Here is a 16,458-nt window from a genome sequence, read left to right as displayed (position 1 = left end):
TCATTCCCATCACTGAAGTATATCATTTGTTCCCATCCTTTGGCATCTGGTTGCATCAAGGCAAATAATCCCCAACATGGGGGAGCACACCAGGGGGGGGAGGTGGTACAGAAAGGCTCCCACGCTGCTCCCACATCTGCATTCCATGCCTCAGTTTCCCTGTGGAATAATGTTTTCTTTCCCCTTTTCCCCGGGGCCACGCTGGGTTCGGCACAAAATGAACCTCCGCGCTATGAATCTGGGGGTGGAAAGCAGCATTACTCAGAGCCAGGATTGCTAATAAAGCACTAAATATAGAGCTTTCCATCTCCGGAGTACTTTCTGAACTGAGAGAGATGAGCCCTAACCCCCTCCGGAGGCAGGAGCTGGGGCAGGGATGCAGGGAGCAATGGGATGATGCTCCTTATGGCTGTCCATGCCACGTCCCATTGCGATGCTGGCACACCAGCAGGGACTGGGATGTAGCTCAGCCCCTCCTGATGTCATCCAGGTTGATGGGCACGGGGACAGCAGGGTGAGGCCCTGGGGTGGGTGGGCAGTGAGGTTGAGGCTCCTTCAGTGTCTTGGTGATGCTGGGAAGCGGCTGCTTCTCCCACTCACCCTGCAAGAGAATTACATGCTGTGAGACCAGGGGTTTCAGGTACCTCTGCGTTTCTACATGCTTATAAAAATGGAATGATCTTTAACATTGGAAGTGTTTTTAACCCAGAGCAGGATGTTTTCCCATGAGGCATTACTAATTATTTGTATTGCAGGCGCACCCACGCATCCTGGGAACAGAGCAGATGTCTATGGTGCACCATATTGCACAAAAGAAGCACAGTGAGGGAGCTTCCACCCCAAAATGCATTACCCACTGAGTCAGTAGAGACAGCTCAAAGCCACGGGTCCTTCTGACCCACCGTGCTCAGAAAGGCTCCTTATGGAGGCTGTAGGGAGGTCAGAGCTGAGGTGATATTTGCAATGTGCCAGTGCAGTTGTTTACACTGCTGAACCTGCAGGGCAGGATCCAATTCCTGTGTGGTGTGTTGGGTTGAGTAGGGGCTGGGGGTGTGGGGGTTCAGCATGGGCTGGCTATGGCTCCCTGCTCAGACAGAACCATCATGGCTAAGGCTGAGCTGCAGTGAGCAGGAGGAGGGAGGTCTGGAGACAAAGAGGTAAAGGTGAGTCATCAGCAAGAGGAGAAGTGTTGAATTTATATTCTAGGATGAAATCCTTGTAGTGTGTCAAGCAAATCAGGCCAGAATTTAGAGCTTGCACCACATCAGGATATTCTGGGAAAGGTGGAGGGGGGCAGAGAGCCCCTCTCCAGATGATTGGAGAAGGACAGCATTGCTGCAGAGTGCCAGATGGAAAAAGCAGCTTTCTGTGACCTCGAGGCTTAGGGGAGCAGTGAGAGCTTTGGGGCTTTGTGTGCTCTGAACCACCAAGGGAGCAGCGAGGTAGCAGAAACTGGTGGGGAAAGGCACCATTGGTGGTTTTAAATCTCCATCGATTTATGTAATCTCTGATGATGATGTTGTCACAAGCATCATTGCTGGGCATGGTTTTTCTGCCCAGCTCTCTGTCTTCCTTGTTTTGTTGTGGATCTACATTTGGAGATTGCACAGGTGCAACACACAATGAGCTCACTCTGCTGGGACCTGATGTAACTGACCCAAATGCTGTAAATCCCTTCACGTTTCTCCTTGGTTCTTCATATTGCCTTGCTTCAACACTCCAGGTTGCTCAAAGAGGGCTGGAAATCACTTTATGCAAATACACATTCTCTAATTGCATCTGGACATGCACAGTGTAGGAGAAATGCTCCTGAAGCAGTGATTGAGCACCTGGTGGGAAGGCAGGGCCAACCCAGGGGAGCTCAGGTGTATTCAATGCACTGAGTGACCAGGAGGGCTGGAGCCAGGATCCACCCCTGCCCAGACCTCATTTAAGGGTTGGCAGTGGAGGTGAGGGCTTTTCACTGGAGATCCCTGCCTACCTGAGGCCTTTTGAAGGTAAGCAGCTTCTTTATTTCTGTGCCTATGGCTGTTGCATTTGAGCAAATCCTCACTTGCTGCAGCCTGGGACCTTGCTGCTCTGCTGTTATTGCTGCACTTTCCATCATGTTATACGTGTATTCTTTTAATGCTGGGGCTCTGCAGCATTTCCCTGCCCTACATTTCCAGGTTCCAGAGCCCTAACCCATCCTATGGGCTCAGCCCAGCAGTGTTGCTGAGCTGCTTTCCCCCCAGGTTTGGATTTCTGCCATTTGCACATCAGCCTTTTGCTCTGAAGGCTCTACATACCGGGAAGCGCACGGCCGAGGATTTGTTGCAGTGAACTGAGATGGGAGCGAAGCTGTAGAGGGATTTCAGCACGTCTCTGTTGAATGTGTTCCAAGGGATGGAGGAGAACTGCTGTGGGACAGAGACCTGTGGGCACATGCAGACCTCCTCATCGTTAAACCTGTGCAGGAGAGATGCCATGCTGAAATGCTGTAGAGATAGCCTGGTGCATCATCCCTTCCTGCCCTCAAGCTCAACCTGGAAAGGCTCCAAACTGCATATGGAAGACTTGGGGCTACCAGCCTGCTTGTGCATAGGATAATCCCTACAAGGTCAGATTTTCCTGCAGGCTACAGGGCTGCTCAATGTCTGCTTGGGATCACACAGTGTGCTTTACAGACCCCTTATGCTGGGCCATGCAGCACAGCCCCATTCCCAAAGGGATCCCCATTCTCATGCTGCCTCCAGCCTTAAAGCCTGGGCTTGGTGCCTGCTCTGTGGTAGGACTCCTTCCAGCCATACCCTGCACAACCAGCACTGAAAACCCACATTCACAATTCTTTCTTCCAATATTGCTAGCAAAGATCCCTTTTCCTGCTCCAGTCACCCTGTACCTGTTGACAAGGTTGAAGTAACGGTGCAGATAGCCTGGATCCACAGCACTTTTGCAGAGCTCCAGTTGTGTCTGGGGGTAGTAGTGCACGTAGTTCACGCACATCTCCTCCATGATGCCAAACCCACCCTGTGGCACAGAAACAACCCCTGTCCCTGCAGAAACCATGCCAGGATCCAGCCTGGCAATGCTGGAGCCACAGGGGATGCAAAAAGGGGCTGCAGGGCTGAGCCCACACCTGCATGCACACACACACACTGCCCTCTGTGCAAGAACAGGCATTCAGGCCTGATCCTGTGCTTTACATTAAAATGCAGATTCCCTGTAATCCCTCTGCTATATTTAGCTTTGTGCCTGTTGATGGTACCTCTGACAGGCTCTTTATATTTTAGTTTTGCTAGGGGAAAAAAAAAAAGATATAACATGCTCTGTCAAAAAAAAATAATACCACTTCTCTTTAATTACAGTTAATCCCCGGTGGAACAGTTTGTGATGGGAATTAAAGTGACACATGCTACTTCTCAATTAACACCTTGGCATCCCAGCTGCAGGCAGCATAGCTTTGTTGGCTCATTTCTTTTCCAACCCCCTCCCCACCTTGTTTCTGCTTCAGTTTGCACTGATTTCAACCCCTTTATTGCCACACTCACCACAGTCACTTTGCTCCTGTCCTCTGTGTTGTAGGTACAGGTGGTGATGAGTTCGTCACCCTGTGAGGTTCCAATAGATGTGATGGGGTGAGGAAATACAAAGCTCCCCCCTCCCCACACATCAAATATTGGCACAAGTGAATCCATAATGCAGCAGACCTCTGTGCTCTGATGTGGTTTGGCCTCAGAGCCTCCCAAGCACTTGCTATAGTTGCACCTCCCGGGTGGATTCACTACAGCCCTACCCCAGGAAATATTTCTTCCCTTATCAATGCACTTGGGCCACAGTTTGCACACCCAGACTTGCACCCAACTTGGCTGCCCATCATCCTGCAGGAGCCCAAGCACAGCCCCATTGGGACAGGAGCAGGGTTGAAGCTCTGAGCAGGGCACTGATGATGGAGCAGCAGAGAGGAGATGAATTCACTCACCGGAAAAACTGCAACCAACTCTTTCAGCATGCGGATCTCCTGAGTGGGAGGAGGAGAGGTGAGTCAGAGAGGCACCCATGGGTGTCACCGACCCAGCACAGGGAGCAGGGCTGTACCTGGAAGTGGGGGCTGTAGTGCCTATCGGCATTCACCACCTGCTGCTCTCTGCCATCCCGTGACAGCACAGTCACCACTTTTCTCCCTGCCAGGTGAGTGTGGAGCTGGGAGGCGAAGATGCGGATCCCATCTGTAGGCAGTGCCTGGGGAAGGATATACCCAAAAATACCCACTAAAACCTCCCTGAGAACAGGGTGGGCAGTTTGAAAATGTACTTGAGTGAGCCCTTGAGGAGCTCCAGAATGCAGAGGCCATGTCAGGAGATTAGGAAGTAGATGACCTTTAAGGTCCCTTCCAACACAAGCCATTCTATGACTCTGTGATCTCTGCATTCCCATAGAGCAAAGCACCCAGCATGGCACAGCAGTATGACCTCCTAGGGGGTTATGGTACTGTGGGGAGATGGAGCAGGTGGTTCCAGAGGAGAGATACCTTCCTGGGGAATTCAATGCATCCCAACCAGCTGCTCACTGTTGGTCGCATACAGGGGGCTTCCTCCCAGCATGACCCCATGTGAAAGGGCTCAGGGAGTTGGGGTGCCAGGCACTCACCTTCTGGGTGCATTTGTCAGTGCAGTACCCAGTGAGGATGAAGGAGGTCTCCCCTGGGGGCACGGCCATCACTGGTGTGTAGACCAAGCCCAGCTCCATGATGCCAGCATCGTGGGGACGCAGGCTGGCTGTGTAGTACAGGCGGATTCCTGAGGAATCACGGCGTCCTGGCAGGAGAGAGAACAGGGCATCAAACACAGCATGGGCTCAGGACTGAGAAAGGGTGCTCAGCTTGGTATAAGTGAAGGGAGATTTAATGATCTTTGAGGCCTTCTCCAACATTAATGATTCTATGACTCTCAAAAACACAGCTCTTGTTTAAGTCATTTGTCCAAAGGATGAAAGCCATGTTCCTACTAGGAACACAGCAAGAGGGAAAATGCAAATTCCCCCTGGAGATGTGGGGCTGGCTGTGAGCCTCCAGTCTCTGGGTTGGAACCCATCATGGCATGAGGATAACAAGGGAGACCCTACTGGTTAACATAGCAAAGCTGATAAGTTATGAAAGACGTGAGCTCCATATTTATAGATGTGTTTCTTCTCAAGTTGTTGAATGTGCTATGGTTGATCTACAGTACATATGCTCTGGTCTCCTAAAAATACACTTGGGTAGTCAAGAAGTTACATGATTTTATGTAAATGAAGAAACTGGGTTGTTTGCAATCCTTTTATTTTTTTGATGTGTCTCCTGACAATGTTATTGAAGCAGGATCACCACTAAAACAACAACTAAATTCCCCTATCCCTAGCCAGGTTGGTGCTGTCTCTCTGTTGACTTTGGTATCACTGTTGGCTCTGAGCTCAGATCCATCACCACCACCTTGCACTGAAGTTGGGGGGCACCCCATAGCACTCCCCCTAAGTAAAGGTGCTGAGCATCTTCCCTGCCTGTGCTTGAGGATGGATCCAGGCTCTGGTGCCTGTTCCCTGATAATCCCTGGCACTAACCCAGTTCTCTCATGTCTTGCTGGCAAGGCACTGGGTGTCACCATGCCCCCCACTCACCTTTGAATATCAGAGGGTTGTGGTAGTGAATCTCAAGGCGCAAATATCTGGAGGAGCCTGGACCACCAAAGGCAAGCCCTGCTTCTTTGGGGTAGTAGAAAGCCTGGAAACAGAGGGATGGCATTAAGGGAGCAAATGGGGTGGTTTTCATGAAAACTAAGCTGAAATGACCAAGGAGAGGAAGGTATGGGTGTAATCCTGAGCCCTGCTATGGGCTGGGGGATGTGACTTGTTCCCTCTGTTGTTCTTAATGTTGAGCTGTTCTTGCATCTAAAGGCCTCTTGGGATAACATAATCACTGAGGAGGGAGGGAATCACACTGATTTGTGAAGCTGAGGAGGTGGACTGAGGTGAGGAGGGAATGCAAGGGTATCCTGGAGGAGAATAGGGTGCTCACATGAACCCAAATCCCAATTGGAGTTGGGGCAGCCCATGCAGGGATGTTCATTCCCATGAGAATGGGCCTGAAACAGTTGAGAGATGGCAGGAAAGGTGCCCAGGAGTGATGATGGATCCCATCTTGCACCCACCTGCGCTCCCATGGCCCATGCTGCAAGCACATGCCTGCAGTAGTTGAGCCTCTCTGGCTTCATCTTGGAGTCACACAGACCACTGTAATGGGGGATGCTGTCAAACTCAGCTGAGCACTGGAAGATTTCCATGTGGTGGACCAGGGCTTCATTACCCGCTGTGATCACTGGCTCATACTGCAAAGGGACATCCGAGAAGGAGGGAAATGCATTAGGACCATATCTGAGAACCCATCCCTGGTTGTGATGTTCATGCGTGCTCCACACAGAGCCTACTATGGGTATGTACTATTGAGTTTTACTATGCCAGGAGATGCTTGAGCCCTGGGCATGAGAGACCAAGGACCAAGAGCTCTTGGCTGGCCATCAGAGCCCCTGGAGAAACATCTGCTACACTCCCTGAAGGGGAATGCACTGGATGAGTAGCAGAGCTTGCCCTGCTTTGTGCTGACCAAGCCCTTTGCTGTTTTTTCTAGGTGGAGAGGGCTTCAGTTTTCCACAAAGAGGGTCCTGGCCCCACAGCCTGCAGCTCTTGGGCTCCATTCTTGGCCAGCATCTGCTCCGGGCACAAAGAGGTGGGTTTGGGGTAGAAAGGCTGCTGAGTGGCTCTGGCCAAAATCACCAGCTGCAGAACTGATCCTCAGCAGCGGGAAGGTATCAGGAGTTACGTACTTTTTACTTACACACAGATGATTCATTTCACACCATCTGTTGGGAGAGAAAATCCTCCTTCTAAGCTTTCCATTGCAGAGCCATTTTTCCCCTATAAATCCCTGTGCTCTCGCTGCAGCTCACGTCAGGCTTCCCCTTTACTTGCTGGGTGCCCATCCCCCCTGCCACCCCACACAGTATGCATATGCCCAATTGTTTTGCTGTGAGGAATGCCTATGGGTTCAAAATCCTCCCTGTGGAAAGGCAGGGAAAGCAGTGGGCTTTGCAGAAAGGCTTAAAGGGATGTGAACACAACTGATCTGCCCCTTACCATGATAATGTGGTGTTTGGGGAAGCTGTCAGGCAGCTCTGCGATGTAACACCAGTATGTTGTCTCCTGGCTGGGAATAACAATACTGGGGGTCGTTATCTCCATGGTCTTCACATCACTGGGCAGCTCAGGGATGGTGATGTTGGGTTTCAGCAGCTGCACTCTCTGCAGTCCTCTATACAAGGTAGAGATGTTGATGGCGTGGAGGGAATGGACGGGGCGCTCCAGGATCCCATAGATAAGGTGCACAGTGCCATCCTGAAGCAAGAGCAAAGACAGGTAGTTTTGCATGCTGAGTGGTAGCTGTGGACATCTGGTATCGATGCTGGTGGCATGAGTCCTGGAGTGAGCCAAGGGCACCAGAACACCTCCCCTAGGGTCTCTCTTTCTCCCATATTCCTTTAGGGAGTTACATTGCCCAAAGAAGCTGTGGTTGCCCCATTCTTGGAGAGATTCAAGTTCAGATTAGCTGGGGTCCTGGCAGCTTGAGCTGGTGGGTGACAACCCTGTGCACAGCAGTGGGGTTGGAACTGGATGATATTTAAGATCTCTTCCAATCCAAGCTGTTCTATGATCTATGAGTGAACAGTGAGAGGCTCTGCTGGAAGTATTGCAGGCTGAGGAGGTGCTGCTGGACCCAGGGAACTCTGCTGCACCTTTGCTCAGCTCCTACTGCAGCCTCCTGCTTGTCTCCCGCTGAGCAACATCTCAGTGTAACGCTTGGCTGCAGACTGCAAACCCAAGTGATGCAGGAAGGGATTTATATAGACCTAACACATGCTCAACAGGAGCGGGTGATGCAAACAAGCTAAAATCTACATGTTATAGAGGTTTAGAAGTGGTTGTAAACAGACTGTGCCAAACGTTGCTCATGACATCTGTAGCATGCTTCCTTTCTGCTCTAAGCAGCACAAACACCTGATGCTGCCCCCAAAACATAACAGTGGTGAGGTCAGGGGTTGAAACTCTGCTTGGTGCTATGGGTGTTGAGGATGGGGCTGAGGATACTGCAATGGGAAGAGGGTAATGCTATACCTCTATAAGGTAGTCCTTGGGGTCACAGGTACTGAAGGCTCTTCTGAAGACAAGGTAGAATCCCTCAGGAGCCTTCTGAGCCCCGAGCAGCTGATAGTCCTGCTGGGAGTCCATGTGCAGCTGCCCCTCGGCATCACTCCAGGCATCCTGTGGAGGGAGAGCACCCAGTAAGCAGGGAGGCAGCAGGTCTTATGTGGGCCCAGGGCTCAGGGTGGGGACCTTCAGTGGTGCACAGGTCATAAGGCCCCTCTTTGGGTCACTCCTTTTTGGATCACCTCCTTTGAATCACCCTTCTCTGGGTCACCCTCCTCTTTGGCTCACTCCTCTTTAACCTGGTTGTTGGTGGTGACAAAGCCACACCGAGAAGCAAAGCAGTATGGTGCTCCTATGCTGAAAGACTGAAGGCTGGGAGTACAAATCCATCTGTAATTTGGATTTGAGCAGCCTTATTATCTCGATCGTTTGCATCTCCTGTTGATGGCTTTTGTTTGCCAAGAAAAGGCCTCCAAGAAGTACCTCGCTGCAGCACTGCAAGTGGCACTGCTTCTCTTATCTTGGGGGAAGAAAGAGAAGAAAGAGAATAAAGCATCTTGGCACCATTTCAGCCAGAAGTATAGAGTGGTATTTTGAGAACATATTGTCCTTAGAGGGGGAGAGTAAAATCAGCTCCATGAAGCTAGCTTGACATTTGTTTTCATAGGAGCGTGTTGCGCAAATTAATCTTGTAGTACATGGGGGGGCTGAGCAAATTTGGATCTTTTAACAGCTGACATCCAGCAGAAAGGCTGCTGGGAGGGAGAACACCGGGGCTGGAGAGGTTATAGAAACCTCCTGGTAGGATGCTGTGCAGCACCAGATGAAAGCCCGAATGCTGCGTGGCGCTCATTCAGCGAGATTAGGAATTATACTTTATGGTTTTTTAACACAGTGCTGTGAAATACTGTAGCACTCAGGTCATCCCACATCCTGAATGGTTGGTAATTAGCAGGAAAACAGCGCAGATAATCAGCCTTCTCTTTTATCCTTTCATTGCTCTGCAGATCACATCGCGGCTGATTGCAAAAGAATACGTTTTATGGCTAATTTCAAGCAAGCAGAGAGGTAAAACTTAACTTACTGGAAAGCCTCACATGGGGAAACATATGAATTGCATTCTGCAGCAATTACTGGGGTGGTTTGGGGACGGGGAGAGCGCAGGGTTAGTTACTGGGTGGTTGGTCTTCCTGCTACAAGAGCCTACAATGGGCACTGTAGGAAAGGGCAGCGACCTGCAGCAGAGCAGATTTAGAAATGAGTCGTCTCCTTCCCGTTCTGCTCCCATCAGGATTTACAAGCTGCCCAAATACTTCTGCATGTTTAGTTTCTGATAACGCCGTGCTGCAGGCAGTCAGCCGTCAGGTTGCGTTTTCCTGCGTCCTGTTGATCTTTGCTGTAGCTGCAGACGTGAGCTGCAGCTGCCTTATTGGCGCTGGCAGGAGCAACCTTTCTGCTCGATAACTTTTGCACTTTCTCAAAGTCAGTAATGGGAGCTGTAGGTTAATTTTTAATGTTGCTGGCAGCAGAGCTCAATGAACTGAGCTGTGGGTGCCTCCTGCATGTGTGTGTGTGGTAGAGCTGCTCAGTGCAACCACCTGTTGGAGCTCCTGCAGACACAGCAGACACCCAGGGCTTGGCTCTGTTAGCCATGCTGATGTGCTGCTGTATTTATCCCTTCCTCTTTGCATTTAAGATCCTATACCAAACCCACAGCATCAACGTCTGGATCAGAAACCCTGCAGCCCCTTTGTACCACTTGGACCTGGTGCTATGCCCTGCACCCACTCCTCCAAACCCACAGGGGTCAAATTCACCCATCAGGCAGTGACCCCAAACACAGCCACAAAAGCAACAAAACTCACCCCAAAATATGAACTGTTACCATCAGTCCAGAGCATGGCCAGGTCTGCGTTCTCAAACTCGCCTCGGTCCGACATCCCAAAGAGGAGCCCAAACTTGAACTCCCTGATGAGGATCTGGAAATACACGGCTTGCTCGGGGTAGCTGACGTTCCACGAGAGCTCCAGCAGCCCCTGAGGATCGAGGGGCACCTTGTAGGGGAAATAGGTGCTGCGAGGTGCCGAGCCCTTCAGAGCCACCACCAGGATGACCAGGAACACAGCCACCATGGTGAAGTACATGGATGCCAGCTCCCGCAGCCTGAAGCTGGGGCAGGGGCAAGGCGTGCTGCCGTGGGTCTGCATGCTGGGCAGGACAGCACCCACCCTCCTGGCTTTTGCCATTTATGTGCTGGCCCTCCTGGGTGAGCTGGGTAAGTGCTATCCTTTAATTGCATTTGGTTGTGGGGAAATTGGATTGTGGTATTGAACCCCCCTATATGCTCCCCCCCCTCCCCACCTCCTGGCCAAACACTTGTCATTCTCTGCATCCCTCTAATTGGCTCTAATTGCACATGGACATTATCAATAGCAATTGAACTCGACTGGGCTGATCTTATTCGCTCCTAAATCATCCTTAGTAGCTAAGAAGTGCTGCTCACTTGCAGGCTGCTCCCTGCAGGAACACATTCTGCTTCCACACCAGCTTAGCCCTGTGTGCTACTTTGGAGCCCCTGTGTTTGTTGCTTCTTTGCTTAAAGATGCTTCTAGTGTCCCATTTCTCACCTCTCCTTAGGTTATTAATTTTTCTACATTAACCACCTCAAGCTCTCAGATCCACATACACATTGCCTTGATTGGACTCAGAGCTTGTGGCCCTGTTCTATTGATGCTGGCTCCTACAACCAGCGATGCTCTCAGTGCTGTACAGAGCCCCCTCCATCCCCTCACAGCTCAGGTTTTGCTCATGTTCCTTACAGCAAAGTCACCAGGGCAGCTCTGCACTTCCCAGTTCTAAGGGAAAACAAATCAGCCTCAGTCCGTGGGTGTTTTAATGGATCATCAGTGTGTGTCCATCGGTCACACTTGGTGATGTTTTACCCAGCTGTGACACAGCAGGAGAGGAGCAGCCAAGGGGTTGCATCCCCACAATGGCACAGCTCAACCCAGATCAGCTCAGCTGCACGCTACAGTTGGAAGCAGCATCCCCACCATGCTCAAGGCTCCTGGGCTCAGTCCTGGACATGCTGTGCTCTGAGTTCCTCAGCAGAAAGCATCAGATGGATGCTCCTCTTGTGCCAGCCCTGGCTCCTCGGGTGGATTTCTGGTTGCAAGAACAGATCGGTGCCTTGCCCCATTTCTAACCTCCAAGCACAGCCTCATTGGCTTCATCTCCTCTCTTGGCTTCGTTTCCTAATTCTAAGGGGAAAGAAGCTGAGCTGTCAGCACGGAAGGAAGGAAAATGATCCTCATCAGGGGGTGAGATGGGGTCCTTAGCTAACAAGTTCTATTAGAGATGAAACTCCATGCTTCTGGCACGTGCAAGTGGAGTGTCTGAGCCTTCCTGTACAGAAGGAATTTGCAGTGGAACAGCATTAAGCAGGCAGGTCAGCTTGAGAACAGCTGAACTTTGGAGATAAGCAGTGAGAATTTACTTAAAGAGAAGAAAAAATATGTATATATCTCTCCCTTCTTTAGTTTCTCACAGGTTGCTGCTCCATAAATCCAGGCAAGGAACAAGCTTCCAGCCGTCTGTGTCTTGCTCTGGGGGATATTTTAAGACTTAACCTAGAGGTAGCAATGCCAGTTTGCTGACTCCAGCACCTGGTCTGCTTGGGGCAATCTCAGAGCAGCTCCCATAGGCCATGGGGTGAGAGAGACGCTGGGGAGCTGCATGTTCAGCCCCTGTCCTGAAAGCAGAGCACTGAGAGAGCAGCTTTCCTCTGGTGCTGACCTCTTGCTGGAGCTGACACAGCACTGTTGCACTGACGTGGCAGCATCCCATATCCTCTGTGGAGCTCCTCTGCTCTGCTCCATCCACCCCAGCAAGAAGAGCTAAGAGTGTAGTAATGCACAGAGGATACCTGCACAGTGCCTTGAGCCCCTGGAGAAGGGTTCTTTTTAATGCACAGTCCCCCAGACACCAGCACAGCCACGCTAGGTGCTGTCTGAACCCAGCAGCAGCTTTGCTTACAGGTAAGCAGGCTTAAGCACAACTGATGCACTGAATTAGGGATTGAAGCAGGCAGCACCCCTCCAAGCTATAATCCATTGCCTTGCTAACACGGATGTAAATTCGATTAGGGTGAGGGAGGGCACAGAGGGAAGGCTGCTGTCTGCTCCCTCTGTGCTGGGCTGCAGCACGCACACAGCATCCCATGCCCTGGGGCTTTGTCCACGGCCAGATCCTGCCCTGTGCCACTGCCCTGATCAGATTTCCTGGGTGCTGATGAGTTTAAGCAGCCTGTGACTCAGGCTGGCCCTGATGGGGTGGCAGAGAGGTCTGGCACGTACAAGAGATGCTCACGGGGCTGAGAAGGGTCCCAGGGACTTCTGCTTGATTCCCCTCTCTGGACAGACCAACCTCTTGCCTTTGGGTTTGTGTCATACCATTGCCAGAGATGGTCATTATTTAACTCAGCTGCTAATGTTGGTGCTGGCTGAGGCAGGATGCTCAGAGGAGCCCGTGACCCAGCAGCAGTGAGTGGGAAGAGGCATTCCCTCCTCCTGGTGCATGTCTGTGTCTTACAGCATGAGGGCTGCAAATGAGAGCATCACCTTTGCACAGCTTCTGCTCTTCCCAGCTTCCTGCCTTCTCCTAAGGTGTTTCCCTTTTTTCTTTTCTTCAGGTCCAAATGTTCTCTCTCTTGCACCACTGGAGGAATCTCCCCACGTTGGAGACAGAAATGAACCCCAGCTTCATGGCTCCTGTTGGAGGATCCTGAGCAGTTTGGGTGAACACTTGCAGCTCTTTGAAGCATGAAAGGTGAGGGGGATGAGTCACAGCAAGCACCATGGCGTGGTGATGGGGTGATGTGGGAGCAGGGACAGGCCACAGCTGGCAAAAAGAGAGCAGCATTTCTCACTGGGGGCACCACAGAGATATTCCATCCCCATTGCTTCCCCCAAACACTGCCACAGCCGAGCCACCTAATGAAATCCTACTTGCCTGTGCATGCTATATTAGGGTTACCATGGATATGGTGCCACAAACACTGGGCTGTGGCTTTGTTATATAAACAGGAGAGATTGCCACAAATACCCAAAATATCTGAGAAGGACAGGAAGAGACAAAAGCATTTGCTGGGTTTGTTTATACAGGGTTGTGTGATGCGGTGGATGGTGTCAGTGGGAGGTGGGAGAGATTTGGGCTGCATCTGAGAACTGGAGCATAACCGAGCTGATATCATGGTGGTCTCAGGCTCCATAGCTCTTAGAGGCTCCCTCTGGGCTGTGCTCTCTGCAGACCATGATGTGATTTGTGCCTTTTGCCATGCTCAAGCTGGCCCGAGCTGAGTGCCATGCAGCCCTCCCCTATTGCTGCCTTATGGGATGGGATTCTGCTGCCTGCAGTGGGAGGGGAACGGGACTGGTGATGCTGGAGACATACACTCAGCTGCTGGAGGTGTCCTCACCCAGCAAGGCTGAGCCATGCCAGGTACAGCAAGTCCCTTTGTGCAGTTGAAGAAATTGTGTAATTCAGAGCAAAAACAGCTCTAGAAATGGAGGTGGAATGTAAGGGAGATAGAGACATCACAGTGGCTAAAATTGTATTGCACTCCCACTCCCCTGCCAATAAAAGCACCATAAATAAAGTGGCTTTGCAATACCCATCTCCACGCATTGTAACACGGATTCACGTGTCCCTGCAAAAGATGGTCCAGGCAGGATTAAACGAGCTTCCATTCTCCATCCATGGCACCTTCCCATGGTCACCTCATGGCCTTCCAGCTCCCTTCCCTGCAGCCCTAAAGCACTTCTGCATGGCTCTGCTCCCTGCTGCCAGCCCTCCTCATAGCTTTTCCCATAGCCATTGATACCTGCAACAGGAGAGTTACCAGAAGGTATAATAAAGGGTAGATATAGTGGATAAATATTATATATATGAATAATTCAACGTGGCTCCAGTACAGACTTGCCTTATGTGGCTTCAGCCGTAACCAGCTTTGGTTCTGGTTGGTGGCCACATAATCCAAGGGTCAAATAGAGCCACGTTTGGAAGGAAGATGTCACTCGTGTCACAATAACCAAGTCTGCTTCTCCCTGAAGGCAGCACATTGTGAGCGGTACCTTGGGGAAGGAGGGGGGGGGAAAAGCCTGATTCAGATGCTGAATGATGCAGATCATGAGATATTCCTGGGCAGTTTGATCCCAAGCCCTGGGGCAGGTATGAGGAAAAAAGAACATGTGGATGCAGGGGTGCACTTATGCTGTGCATACACCAGTGGAGGCATTGGGGGGAAGCAGCTGCTTATAATGCATGCACCTTACTTAAAGCCTACAAATGGTTTGGCTCCTGGCTGTTGCTGCTCTGTTTATCCCACAGCCTTGGCAGGCACGGGACCCCTTCCAAACGGCAAGGAGAGCCAATGGAAGTTGTCACTGGCTTGTGGCCAGCTCTCGAGGCTTGTGACTGGCTCCCATGCTGCAGCTCCTCATTAGCACTTCCCTTCTGCAATAATGTCTGTTGCAAAGTCTGCGGGATTACAGCTCTTTGCACCCTGTTCTTGTTCAGTCCCTGGCACAAGAAAGCTGTGCTCACAACAGGCTACGGAAATATGGCATAAAAACCTTTCTCTCCTTCACAGGTTCGATAGCTGATCTTTGCAGGGTTGCTTTTAGAGTAAATGGATCTGGTGTTCGGGTTCCACAAAATAAGATCTATACTTGCTGAAGGCAGCTCAAGTATTCGCTAAGTCCTTGCTGTAACATTGTTTTTCCTTGCTGCTGTCCTGGGTTCAGATCTGTGAAGAATTGCTTTGACATATTGGTTATAAAAGCAGCTCAGGAAGGAAGGAGGCTGTTTATTTCCATGCAGGGATAGGGGTACTGAAACTGAAATGAATGGCCCGAAAACGAGCCTCTATCTTTCACATTTCCCAACAAAGATGCAATGATAAATTGCCAGGCAATGACGTTTGACCCATAAGAGTAATAAAAAGCTAAAACTGTGTCTTCTTGGCATAGCTTTCCAATATGTTCTGCGCAAAACCCGAGCAACCTTGAAGCAGAGCTGAAAAAGAACCATGATATGGACTGCTCAGTGCTAACCAATGCAGCCCGTGATAATTAAACACTGATGGTCTGAAGTGGACTTTCCAAAGCTGAACTATTTGTTGTCCCCTTGCTTTCATTTCTTGCTGTCAGACTTGTGCTCAGATCCCTGCTCAGGCGTTTGAACTGCGTGCAAAGTGCATTGAAATTACTGGCTGTAATTAGTTTATTTAGGGAGCAATTAATTAAACACAACTGTTTCCCTCTCTATAGATTAAAAGAGCGCTATAAGAGATAGCATCTTAAAAAGAGCAGATGTGCTCTGAAAGGACCAGAGACCAACTGTTCCATCAGTTGAGGAGGGCTGGACAAGTAGCAGAGGGCCAAAGAGAAACACGAAGTTCAGTGTTAGGGACAGCAGTGCCAATGGCTCCAGGGGGTGCCCACCTGCTTGAGGAGTGGCTCCAAGCCACAGCTTTTCCCTGTTACTAAATGATTTTGTTTTCGGCTCTGGGACACAAGAACCTTTTCCCTCCCTCTCTTTGATGACCGCTTGGATGGGGATGTAATTCCGTGCCACCTCTGCTCGAGCAGGGCGCGTTGTGCTCAGAGCTGCAGCGCCTTGGGGGGGTCTGCGGATGGGGCTGCCCGAGTCGCTGGGGTGGTACTGATAAGGAAAAGAGATGAGAGCGGTTCTTACCAAAAACCTCAGCGTAACTCCTGGTGAATGGTGCATGGGACAAAGCCGTGTAATGTGTGAAAAGCCACGGGGATGCTTGTGGGGCTAAGCGGGGAGCAAGAGGCGGTGGGGGAAGGGGGGGTGGGGGGGCGATCCTGGTGTTTTTCCTTTTGTGGGGTATAGAGGGGTCAGGATGCTTTTCCTATGCCAGTAGTGGGGATGAAGGCTCCGTGCAGGACCACCGTGCTCTGTGCGGGGACACTCGGGCTCTGCGTGGAGGGTGAGGGGGGGGGGTTCCATCTCTATGAGCCGAGGGCTTCCATCCCTTTGTATCCAACTCCCGTCCCCCCGCAGCGCGGTGAGGATGAAGAGGAAGACCCGGTGGCGGCGTACAGTGGAGGAAGGGGGCACCGCTTTCACGCTCCGCTGCCCGTGCATCCCCGGTGCGGGGCTTTAGGAAAGGATGCGGGGGGGTGAGAAGCGGGGAAGCGGAGGGGGGGAAGGGGGGGC

At 51.1% G+C, this 16,458-nt stretch overlaps 1 protein-coding gene and 1 long non-coding RNA gene across 4 annotated transcripts; one reads left to right on the top strand and one right to left on the bottom strand.

The window, feature by feature from the left end:
- Nucleotides 1-285: 285 nt before the first annotated feature.
- Nucleotides 286-10,480, bottom strand: DBH (dopamine beta-hydroxylase). The gene is made up of 12 exons (XM_015879286.2): nucleotides 10,080-10,480; nucleotides 8,182-8,328; nucleotides 7,147-7,404; nucleotides 6,165-6,341; nucleotides 5,635-5,737; nucleotides 4,630-4,796; nucleotides 4,078-4,221; nucleotides 3,962-4,000; nucleotides 3,531-3,590; nucleotides 2,882-3,009; nucleotides 2,289-2,448; nucleotides 286-601 (listed from the first exon to the last, which is right to left on the bottom strand). Exons 1-12 carry the CDS (start codon nucleotides 10,458-10,460, stop codon nucleotides 467-469), a joined length of 1,899 nt encoding a protein of 632 aa, XP_015734772.1. The 5' UTR covers nucleotides 10,461-10,480; the 3' UTR covers nucleotides 286-466.
- On the top strand, nucleotides 592-16,067 carry LOC107321869. 3 transcript variants are annotated; one of them, XR_001558701.2, is made up of 6 exons: nucleotides 592-1,997; nucleotides 2,202-2,599; nucleotides 3,348-6,739; nucleotides 9,222-9,282; nucleotides 9,911-10,489; nucleotides 12,905-16,067. It is a non-coding gene; the product is annotated as an uncharacterized LOC107321869 (long non-coding RNA). The 3 variants fall into 3 exon arrangements; XR_004309105.1 differs by having other exon boundaries at nucleotides 2,235-6,739; XR_004309104.1 differs by having other exon boundaries at nucleotides 2,202-6,739.
- The last annotated feature ends 391 nt before the right edge of the window (nucleotides 16,068-16,458 follow it).

This window comes from Coturnix japonica, chromosome 17, assembly GCF_001577835.2.
Source record: "Coturnix japonica isolate 7356 chromosome 17, Coturnix japonica 2.1, whole genome shotgun sequence".
Taxonomy (NCBI): domain Eukaryota; kingdom Metazoa; phylum Chordata; class Aves; order Galliformes; family Phasianidae; genus Coturnix; species Coturnix japonica.
The sequence above is the reverse complement of the archived record's forward strand: the minus strand, read 5'-3'. Positions and strand labels throughout refer to the sequence as shown.

Bases quoted from the DNA above. Each gene is read 5' to 3' on its own strand.
- DBH (XM_015879286.2), bottom strand. From the start codon at position 10,460: ATGGCAAAAGCCAGGAGGGTGGGTGCTGTCCTGCCCAGCATGCAGACC. The intron at 8,329-10,079 runs GTGAGTTTTGTT...CTCCCTCCACAG, and splicing joins GTAACAGTTCATATTTTGGG to GATGCCTGGAGTGATGCCGA. The intron at 7,405-8,181 runs GTATAGCATTAC...CTCTTGCTTCAG, and splicing joins CCAAGGACTACCTTATAGAG to GATGGCACTGTGCACCTTAT.